Source organism: Plutella xylostella, chromosome 20, assembly GCF_932276165.1.
Source record: "Plutella xylostella chromosome 20, ilPluXylo3.1, whole genome shotgun sequence".
NCBI classification, from domain to species: domain Eukaryota; kingdom Metazoa; phylum Arthropoda; class Insecta; order Lepidoptera; family Plutellidae; genus Plutella; species Plutella xylostella.
Window position 1 is genome coordinate 7,562,767 of NC_064000.1, and position 10,769 is coordinate 7,573,535.

General features: G+C 39.8%; 2 protein-coding genes across 2 annotated transcripts; one reads left to right on the top strand and one right to left on the bottom strand.

Moving 5' to 3' along the window:
• Nucleotides 1-53: 53 nt before the first annotated feature.
• Nucleotides 54-4,587, bottom strand: LOC105395839 (26S proteasome non-ATPase regulatory subunit 9). Its single transcript, XM_038109543.2, has 5 exons — nucleotides 4,256-4,587; nucleotides 2,981-3,087; nucleotides 2,253-2,501; nucleotides 1,728-1,855; nucleotides 54-1,048 (listed from the first exon to the last, which is right to left on the bottom strand). The coding sequence occupies exons 1-5, from the start codon at nucleotides 4,554-4,556 to the stop codon at nucleotides 964-966; spliced, it is 870 nt and encodes a 289-aa protein (XP_037965471.2). The 5' UTR covers nucleotides 4,557-4,587; the 3' UTR covers nucleotides 54-963.
• Nucleotides 4,588-6,357: 1,770 nt separating this feature from the next.
• On the top strand, nucleotides 6,358-10,761 carry LOC125490056. Its single transcript, XM_048628072.1, has 2 exons — nucleotides 6,358-7,575; nucleotides 10,686-10,761. The coding sequence occupies exons 1-2, from the start codon at nucleotides 6,598-6,600 to the stop codon at nucleotides 10,701-10,703; spliced, it is 996 nt and encodes a 331-aa protein (XP_048484029.1). The 5' UTR covers nucleotides 6,358-6,597; the 3' UTR covers nucleotides 10,704-10,761.
• Nucleotides 10,762-10,769: the final 8 nt, after the last annotated feature.

Below are 10,769 nucleotides of genomic sequence, written 5' to 3' on the forward strand. Positions count from 1 at the left end.
TGAGATATAAAAATGAAATTAAGAAGGGTTGAGTGAAAATAAAATGACATCTATATTATTTTATACATTTATTTACACCTACTAGCACTACGAAGCAGTTACAATAAATAGACTAGGTTCGTACAATGTTTCTGTGTATAAAAGTGAATGGAAAAGTTGTACAACAATAATTATATAATAGAAACTATAAGAGATGAAACCTTGAATAAAACTCAAAGTTAAATGCGCTAAGATGGCGCCACTGCCGCTTGGCCCTAAAGCTTTCTTGTGAATGGTCGGTTCAGTAGCCATTTTGATTAAACAATTAATTCACTGGATGATCTAGGAACAAGCAATAGTTTTGCTGGCTTAATATTCTTGTATGTAAAGTCTTTGTTGGTACGGATTCTATAATATGCATAACATAAATCAAGCATTTGTAAAAACTGTTACTTCATTTTGTTACAAAATTTTATGAAAAGGTATCAATCGAATTGACATAAATATTTTCAATTTCATTGTACAAAAAGCTTTTGTTATTGTAGGAAAGTTACAAAATTATTAAACTAATTTTAGTATAACTAACAGAATAGAAACACTGCACTGTGACAGCGCCACCTAGCGTCGCCACCTTAAAACGAAACTTGGAGATTTTCTGTTTAACAAAAAACACCAAGATGGGAATAGAATCTGCCAATAAACGAGACAGGGGACCTAGTCTGACTTCACGGTTACGAAGTTTTAAAGCGCTGCGCTGCGTAGCAATTATAAATATTTTCTCTAAAAAATAATGTTTTTTGCAACATAAACAAAAACGCTTCAGCTATTTCGATGCAGCTCCACAGTCAACATAAGATTATTTCTATTTTAAAAACAATACCCAAAATGCCAAAACAATCAACGCGCGCAAAACTTCACAACCGCAAACTCAGTCTAAGTCCACGGGGGGTCTACCACAACACCGATCGATGCTCCGTGGGGGGTCTACACCGGGACCACGTTGCAGCCGAGCAGCCCGCGGCCGGCCCACGGGCCCGGGATCAGGCTGACGGTCACGATCTCGTCGCCCCTGGGAACATAAGGTTATATTAAGTACTAGCTGTTCCCGCGCGCTTCGCTTCGCCTTAAAAAGTTTTCCCGTGGGAATTCCGGGATAAAAAGTAGCCTATGTTCTTTCCCAGGGTCTAGACCGTATGTATACCAAATTTCATTCAAATCCGTTCAGTAGTTTTGGCGTGAAAGAGTAACAGACAGACAGACAGACAGACACAGTTACTTTCGCATTTATAATATTAGTTAGGATATAGATTAGACGAGTAATAACTTGGTAATATTTGGGCCACATAGTAATAGTATAATATATCTCACACACGGCATAATACAGGTTCTGCCTAGCTTGGGGTCGGGAAGCCGTGTGTGAGATGTCCCCACACATTATTATAATGAACGAACGAACTCATTTTAATTAATAAATAAATTTTAGTGCTGTCAAAACCATTCTAGGTATAAAGTTTGTTATTTTCGTAAGCTTGACAAAGCTAAAATAAAATTTTGAGCCTTCAGAATCGACATAATAATTCAGTACCTCAGAGGTAAACAGTAATAAGTGTTAAGAAAAACTTTGTTATAGTCTCTTGAAATCGCGTGAATGAACTCTATTCCATAAGTGAAAAAAGAGACTCAAAAAGTGGACTGTTTTCCTCAGAGGTACATAATTACTAAAATAAGGAATCTATCCATCTACTTACCTGCGCAGACGGATGTCAACTCGCGAGCCGACGCAGTGGTGCACCACGCCCGCGATCTGCGACAGGTTGTCGAAGTTCACGGACGTGACCGAGCCGAACTGGACCACCTCGTCGCCGACGCGGATGCCCTGCGAATAGGGAGATAGATAGGTTAGGTAAATAAGTAATATGTATGAGAAATTGTTTTTTATTTCAATATTACCCATTGGAAGAAAATTTACTTAAAGCAAATATGAAAAATAAGAATATTTACAGAAAATTTATGACGAATGAAACTTTAAACATATTATATTTAACATTATTCAACAAAATCTATGCCCGTGCGGGTAAAGAAAGTATACTGGAGGATACACTCATTGAAAGGGGTGCAAGTTATTTATAAACTGTCTTGTCGTTGTCTCACACTGGGCAGTCAGTGACATACAACTTACAACAAATCTAAGTGGCGAGAAACCCTAATCCAGCTATATTGTTTACCAAAGCCACGCTAAGGAACATTACAAAATACAAGCTGATGATACTCACAGCAGTATCAGCAGGCGACCCGGAGCTGACCATGTTGACCTTCAGGAAGGCTCTATCAGCCACCTGCATGTCCCTGGTCCCGGCCACCACCAGCGCAACCCTCTCGTCGTCCACCCCGTCGTGTCCATTAGTCGCGTGTCCGTTCGTCGCGTGTCCGTTCGTCGCATGTCCGTTCGTCGCGTGTCCGTTCGGGACGTGTCCGTTGGCGCGGCTGCTGGAAGCTGCGCCGCTGGCTGAGCCACCTGCAGCCTGGGGGTGGATAGGTTGGGATGAGAGTAGGTTTTAGAATGCAGAAATTTAGTTTTGGTTTACTGTTCATTTACATAGCATCTGTTTTATAGTGTAAATGTTTTTTCGGAAGTGGCGTTTGGAGTTCTTTGGACGAGCCAGAGACATACATTACTTATTCATTAGTATACTGAAGCCAAAATGCAGAATTAACTAATTCTGTAAAATAGATACTGTATGATGTATGACTGAACCCTTTGTACAGTCGTTGCTATAGGTCATACAATTCTATTCCATGACAAAATATGAATTCAGAAACCGTTTAATATCTAATTAATGTTGTAATTATCTTCGTTTTATAATAAGCCAGACCTCCCTAAAGCCGAGTTTACTAGTGAATGCTTTACCCTGGCCGGTTCCTGTGATTGGCTGTTCTCTTATAACACAAGTAGTCACACAGTCACTCTCGGTCCACTCTTATGGTGTGTTAGGCTGCTTACCTGCCCACTGGAGGGCCCCTCCCCGTAGGGCCCCATGAAGGCAGCATGCATGGCGTGCAGCCCACGCTCGATGTGCTTCATGACTTCCTTCAGGTCATTCTTCAAGCCTGCACAGAGTTTGTAACATAAGTGCTACCGCTCATCAGGTTGGTGACAAATATAAGAGCTAGGTTAGGGCTAAGACAAAGTCTGCTCTGCTCATAGTATACATACTGATTGCATGATTAAAAAATCATAAAGGAAAAATAAGAATACAGTTTGTAAGCATTGCCCGGCAGAACTGCCTTTAAAGTCGCCAAATAATAACCAATTTGCAATGAATAAAATTCTAACACCAGACTCGAAAGGTGAGTGGTTGAGAAAAGGTTTCCAGGCAGGATAGCATCAGCCACTGGCTGCTCAGATTGAGTTAGTTGAATATAAAGAACAGGTGATATTTCACTCAAGGAGGCTGTTTAATAAATCTTTAGCAAAATCTAATAATCTAATGAAATATTTAGAGATTGCAAAAATATCACTGTTATTAAATATTTCACCTTTGCCACCATATTGACAATGAACTAATAATCTAATTACTACATAATTTTTCCAAACATTGCTGGAAGCAGAAATATGGGCCAATGTTAGCAGTGTAGCTAAATATTTTCGAAAAAAGACATGTCCCTTTTAACTTTCGGTATGTGTATTAGTTTCTACAAAAAGTATTTGATGCATTCGCATTGCAGTTTATTTAGCTTGAAATAGAAAAGTAATACTTTGAAAGAAACAATTGTTTCAATTAATCTATACAGAAATAATAAAATAATCACAAAATAGCTTTGTAATAAAGGTATTCAGTTCCGTAGAAGAAAAGCATTGTAATAAAGGTATTCAGTTCCGTAGAAGAAAAGGTCAAAGTTCATCAAAGTAACATTTGAAGCAACAAGTTACATTACATCATGGGTGCTATAGCATGTTATTTCATGTACTAACATTGTAATCGTGAAAAAAACTCACTTTATTTAAGGCTCAGCTATTGCAAAAGCTTTAGATAGTTTCAGCTCAGCCATATTTTGGTGTATGGGTCATTTTGGAACCTATAAGAGGTTCTTTCAAACACTGCACAAAGGCAGGTACCTAATAACGATTTTATGTAATTGCTAGCCCTATGCGCATGGGACAGTTATAGATAGATAGGTACTTACACAATTTCACACAAAACCATATGGTATTCGCAAACCTTTATATTTTGTCAACAAACGCCAGCCTCAATTAAAATCAGACTAATCAACTTACATATAATCCTGTGGCGGGCGTTCCGCACCTGGTAGACGTCGATGTCGGAGCGCGGGAACCCCTCGGCGTCCACCAGGGGGTCCGTCATGCCCACCTGGTTCCTCGCCAGCACCCGGTTCAGATCCACCAGTTCCCGCTCAATACGGTCCTTCTCCTCCATATACACCACCAGGGTGTCCCTTTCGGGCCCTTCTGCGTTGTAGCCCACCATTTTACGTGTTGCACTAGTTATTGATTGGTATTTTGATGCTTTATTTTGGATGCAAGTTTGTTTTTTTTGTTGATTCACGGAGATGCGCATCAAAACAAGGATTTCGTAATGGTATGTCAGTCTGACAGATTATATTGAAGAGCGGCCCGTTCTATTATTTATAGAACAAAAATAGTGAAAAACAAAAAACCCGACTGCACGCTAAAAAGATGAAAACAAGCCCCAATGTTAATGGAAAGTATCGCAGGCGGGGACCAGCAGAGGGTTCACCATTTAGCTGAATGTTATTTTGATAGGTACATACATTGTGTGGCGGTCAAGTTGGTCCCCGCCTGCGATACTTTCCATTAACATTGGGGCTTGTTTTCATCTTTTTAGCGTGTAGTCGAGTTTTTTGTTTGTTAATAATTATACTTTTATTTATAACTTTTTAGTTGTTTTTATTTAAGAAATTTTATGTCAGTAGTCGGCTTTTAGTTTACTTTTGAACATTTTTTATTTCAATAATTTTGGTGTTGTGATTTAAATACCTACAATATGCATATTTTTGTAATGTGCTAATCAAGCCCTTTCATTTCATACCCCACACGGCATAGTTGGTAATTATTTTTTTTTCGATCATCACTTTATGTCCTCTAGAGGGCGCTATGTACATTTTAATGTAAAGTCACTTAGCCTATAACCTTCGCGCAATAAATACGCTTCTAACGATACATCATACATCAAAATCTATCAAGCCGTTTAGGCTACACGAGGGAACAAAGAAACAGACAAACATACATACAAACATACAATCGAAAAACATTACCCTCCTCCTTCGGCAGTCGGGTAAAACCAGGTATACTTAAAAAAACTGAAAAATATAAACGAAGATATCTCTCGATATCTCTATCTCTACAACAAACTGACAACTGCGAAAGCTCTACACTCGCGCCACGGACGCCCGCGAAAGCGCGAAACGCGAGTGTAGATTTCGTTAATGCCTTCGTGTTCGCGGTTCGCGGCCTTTCCAGTCCGGTGGCGGTTTTTTGGCCCGCGACAAAGGGTACGCGGCGCGCGAATGCTAATGCAGATACTTCGTGAGTGTGGAGGGACCCAGTTCTGGGCGAACCGCTGCGTAAATTCACGCAGCGGATTCACGGAGCGACTTTGCGGCGCGAGTGTAGAGCACGCATTAGCAAAACTGCGAATAATTTATTTAGATTGTCAACTCTGAGATAAGAGGTTGGCCAGCGAAATATGTCAAAGGAAAACGACGGCAAGTATTTTGTTAAATGTGCAATAAACATAGTATAGTGCCACAAACTTATCTGTTCCGGTGAGAGCGAACTAAATTGGTCCATATAATCTATGTCAATATGAAGTTCATTTAGTAAGTAATGAGGTATGGACCAATTTAGTTCGCTCTCACCGGAACAGATAAGTTTGTGGCACTATACTATTACTAAATTAATACTTCAAAGAACGGATCCTCGCATGATGCTCATTAAAAATATTGCCAGTAAACTAAAATAATTATTTTAGTAACGTTAATACAGCGTTACTATGTTACGATGAGCACTTTTCGTTATTTAATTTCATGTTTCACTACTTGGTCTATCTAGCCGACATAAAAACGATACCAAACTATTTTTGAACGGAAAGTGCACTAATTTTAAATTGCCTGTGTATTTTTTACTAATTCTTAGTTTAGCTCAAGAGTTTTTTTCCAACATTCCATGGAGACCAAGACATAGTGTTGTCCTTTCTGACGGAGAGTAGGCAGATATACCTACCTAGTTTGTAAAATATTAGAGATATCAATGTAATAAAAAAAACCTTTTTTTAACTACGACGAATAAAAGCCAAAAGCTATCAAGTAAAGAATATAGTTATATATTTTACTAGGTTTATGGGTACTGTCGGATATTGTATTAGATGTGGGTATGCATGATGATTAATAAAAACCAGTACAAGCTCAGCACTCGTGTTTCATTGACGTACTCTTTACATGGCGCAGTCGGTACGGAATAAAAATTTAACGTAACAAATTTAAAATACGAAGAAGAAACAAATAAACAAAAGTGCCGTTAATGTAGAAATTATAAAAAATATAAAAGTGTTATAAAAAGTAAATTTAGAATAAATAAAAATGGAGGCCGTATTAAAGCCGCCATCGGCCTTTCAATTTGATAATAATTTAACGAGTGTAACGTCAGGAAATCTGTGCAAATCGTGGGAAGACTGGAAAAAATCATTTTTGGTTTATTTTGAAGCTTGTGAACTATCAAAAAAGACTGTAACAGTCCAAATTAATATACTGTTACACGTCATCGGTCCAAAGTGTCGCGAAGTTTACGAACAATTTAAGAAGAAAAGCGAGTCATTGAGCGATGTCTTATCTCAATTTGATGAATTCTTTTTACCTAAAAAGAATACTACAGTGGAAAGACACAAATTCTTCACCCGTGAGCAAAAAGATTTCGAGTCAACGGAACAATACGTCTATGAATTGAATAAAATGGCGGCGACGTGTAATTTCAAAGATCTATGCGACGAGCTTGTTAAAGATCGCCTAATCTGCGGAATAAATGATGGTGCATTACGAGAACGATTATTACGAGAACCGGATCTAACACTGAGCAGAGCCCTCGATATATGTCGGTTGGCTGAGCTGTCACGTGTTCAGGCCGGCAGTATCAAGACTGAGAGGTCGAGTCATCACGTCCACGAGGTAAATCATCACAATGGAGATTGCTCGGAGCAGCCGGGATCAGGCGAAGGATCAGTCAGCTGGGTGCAGTCGGGGCGCTGTCGGTGTGGAGCAGCGCAGGCGCAGCACGCCTCCGGCACGCGGGACGCGCGTGACCGTCGCAGGCGAGGGCGCGGGCGCGGCCGCGGGCGCGCTCGTGCTCAGGGGCGCCCTGGGCCGCCTGCTGCCGCCGCCCCGCCCTACCAAGGTTCTAGTGCAAATAAAGTGCAAAGTGTATGCTCAAAGTGCGGTATAAATCATGAGCTATATAAGTGCCCAGCCTATGGTGTGCAGTGTAACAATTGTAACCGTTACAATCATTATGCTAAGATGTGTAGACGACAAGTTTACGCTATTGATGGTGAATCCAGTGATCAGGTAATATATAATGTAAACTCTAATAATGATTGGTGTACAACTTTATTAGTAAATGGCTATGCAATAGGGTTTAAGTTGGACACCGGGGCTGATGTCAATATATTACCTATACGTTTTTTAAAAGAAATTGGCATTTCAGAGAGTGAGCTAACGGAAACTACTATAAAATTACGTGGATATTCAGGAAATACCATCAAAGTTGTAGGTAAATGCAACATTAAGGTAGTTCATAAAGAAAACACTTATATAATCAAATTCATCATAGCAGATGTCGATTCCTCCCCAATTATAGGTAGAAGTTCATGTGAGGAACTAAACTTAGTTAAAAGAATATTATCTATTTCAAAAAACTCAGGAAATACTGAAATTTTGGATGCATACTCGGACGTGTTTGAAGGATTAGGTTGTTTGCCGGGATGTCACAAAATACAACTTAAAGAAAACGTGAATCCAGTAGTACATGCTCCGAGAAAGTTACCAATAGCATTAAAAGATAAAGTAAAAGATAAATTGTCAGAAATGGTTAGTCAAGGTATCATAGCCAAAGTAGAAGGACCAACAGATTGGGTTAGTAGCATGACATTAGCTAAAAAAGCTGACGGAGACTTCAGGATATGTCTAGACCCGCAAGATCTGAATAAAGCCATACGGCGTGAGCACTTTAAATTGCCAACTCTCGACGAAATAACAGCTAAATTGTCGGGCGCTAAAGTATTTAGTACGTTAGATGCAAAAAAGAGTTTCTGGCAGTATAAATTACATGAAGATAGCACAGACCTTTGTACTTTCAATACGGCGTTCGGACGATACAAATTCTTAAGATTACCATTTGGTATATCATCGGCATCTGAAGTTTTTCACAAAACTTTGCTACAACATTTTGAGGATATTGAAGGAGTATGTCAGTTCGTCGACGACCTGCTCATATACGGTAAAGATAGGAAGGAGCACGACGAACGTCTACACCAAGTGCTACAAAGATGCCGAAAAATAAATATAAAGCTTAATAGAGAAAAGTGTAAGATAGGATTGAATGAAATTACATATTTAGGTCATAAAATTAGTCAGCATGGTATATTACCAGATGATACACACACATTGGCAATAAGGAACATGCCGGAACCGAAAAACGTCAAGGACTTGGAGCGTTTCCTAGGCCTGGTGACATACGTAGGCAGTTTCATTCCACATCTGTCTGATAAAACCTCAATCTTAAGAGAGTTGCTCAAAAAAGATATTGAGTGGCACTGGACGGATAGGCACGCGGCTAGTTTCAAAGCTATAAAACAGAGTTTGTCGAGCCCGCCTGTATTGCAATACTATAGTTTAGATAAACCAGTCACGTTATCAGTAGATGCTAGTAAGAACGGCCTCGGGGCATGCCTACTGCAGGAGGGGTTACCTGTTTGTTATGCGTCAAAGTCCCTAAATAAAACGGAACAGGCCTACGCGCAGATCGAAAAGGAATTATTTGCTTGTGTGTTTGCGTGTGAAAAGTTTTATACATATATATATGGGCGTACGGATATCACTATAGAAACAGATCACAAACCACTCATTAGCATAATAAACAAGCCTATTGTAAACGCACCTCCTCGTCTGCAGAGAATGCTTATGAGGTTACAGCCATATACATTCACTCTTGTATATAAGCCAGGTAGGTATTTATATGTAGCGGATGCCTTATCGCGCGCCTGCCATTCATATAGCAACAGTGTTGACCGTGACCTCGAGCCCCGCGACCACCTCGATGCGCAGGCGCAGGTGTGCTCGGTGGCCATCCATAATCCTCTCACTGATTCCCATTTTTTACAGATACAAAAATATACACAAAATGACAGTGAGTTACAATTATTAAAAACCGTTATTAGAAAGGGATGGCCTACACATAAAAATGAGGTTGATGACCTAATTAGGTGTTACTGGTGTGTTAGGGACGAATTAACTTTTCAATACGGGTTAGTCTGGAAAGGTACTCGCATTATTATACCTAAATGTATGAGGCAGGAGATGTTGCGAAAAGTACATATAGGCCATTTAGGTGTAGAAAAATGCAAATTGAGAGCGCGCGAAATTATGTATTGGCCTAACATAAGTTCTCAGATAGAAGATATGATATCTAACTGCCAGGCATGTCTTACCTATAGAAAAGCAAACGTAAAAGAGACATTGTTACAACACGAGATTCCGAATAGGGCTTGGTCTAAAGTAGCAGCGGATTTATTTCACTTCCGTGATCAAACATATCTTTTGGTTGTTGACTATTATAGTAAGTTCGTAGAAGTTATCAACATTCAGTCGATGACGTCACAGTCCGTTGTCGATCAGCTGAAAATTATATTGAGTAGAACCGGGATACCGGATATTCTCATGACAGACGGCGGCCCGGAATTTAATAGCGAGCATTTTAGGAAATTTTCTACCGAATGGAACTTTCAACATGTGATGTCATCTCCTAGGTATCCACAATCCAATGGTCAGGTAGAAAGAACTATTCAGACAGTGAAAAACATGTTAAAGAAGACTAGTTATGATAATTCGGATTTCCGGTTGGCACTCCTAGAGTATTTAAACACACCAATTGATAATTCGTTGCCATCACCTTCCGAATTACTTAATAATAGAAAACTTAGAAGTATCGTTCCATGCTCACCTTCATTGTTGCAACCTAAAATACATAAGAACGTTTGCTCAAAGTTACAAAGTCGTAAGATTAAAGAGAAGAATTATTATGACAAAAGTGCTAGGGATTTATCCATATTGAAAGTAGGTCAAAAGGTAAAAGCATGGTTAAATAATAAGTGGCAAAATGGTGTGGTCTTAAGTATAAAAGGAATACGATCATACGCAATACAAATGCAGTCAGGTCGCGTTATAGTGAGAAATCGTAGACATTTAATAGAAGATTCAAACCGTTGCTTATCGCGTACGTATAATGATAACAATAGCTACCCCTATGACGATATAGTAACGATGACGCAGCGTCAACAAGCACCGCCTGAGAGTGGCGGGTCCCCGCGCCCGCGCAGCCCCCCCCGCCCCGGTGTCCCGCTTCAGCCACCTCATGTACCTAATGTAACAGCTGATCCTCACATAACCCGTTATGGCAGGGCGGTGAGACCTCCTGAGCGCTACGGCTTCTCTGCGGCACGATAGGTTAGGACATCACGAATATTATCAACTGAGTAACTATA

Bases quoted from the DNA above. Each gene is read 5' to 3' on its own strand.
- LOC105395839 (XM_038109543.2), bottom strand. From the start codon at position 4,556: ATGCGCATCTCCGTGAATCAACAAAAAAAACAAACTTGCATCCAAAAT. The intron at 3,088-4,255 runs GTAAGTTGATTA...AACTCTGTGCAG, and splicing joins CGCCCGCCACAGGATTATAT to GCTTGAAGAATGACCTGAAG. The intron at 1,856-2,252 runs GTGAGTATCATC...CCCTATTCGCAG, and splicing joins GGTCGCCTGCTGATACTGCT to GGCATCCGCGTCGGCGACGA.
- LOC125490056 (XM_048628072.1), top strand. From the start codon at position 6,598: ATGGAGGCCGTATTAAAGCCGCCATCGGCCTTTCAATTTGATAATAAT.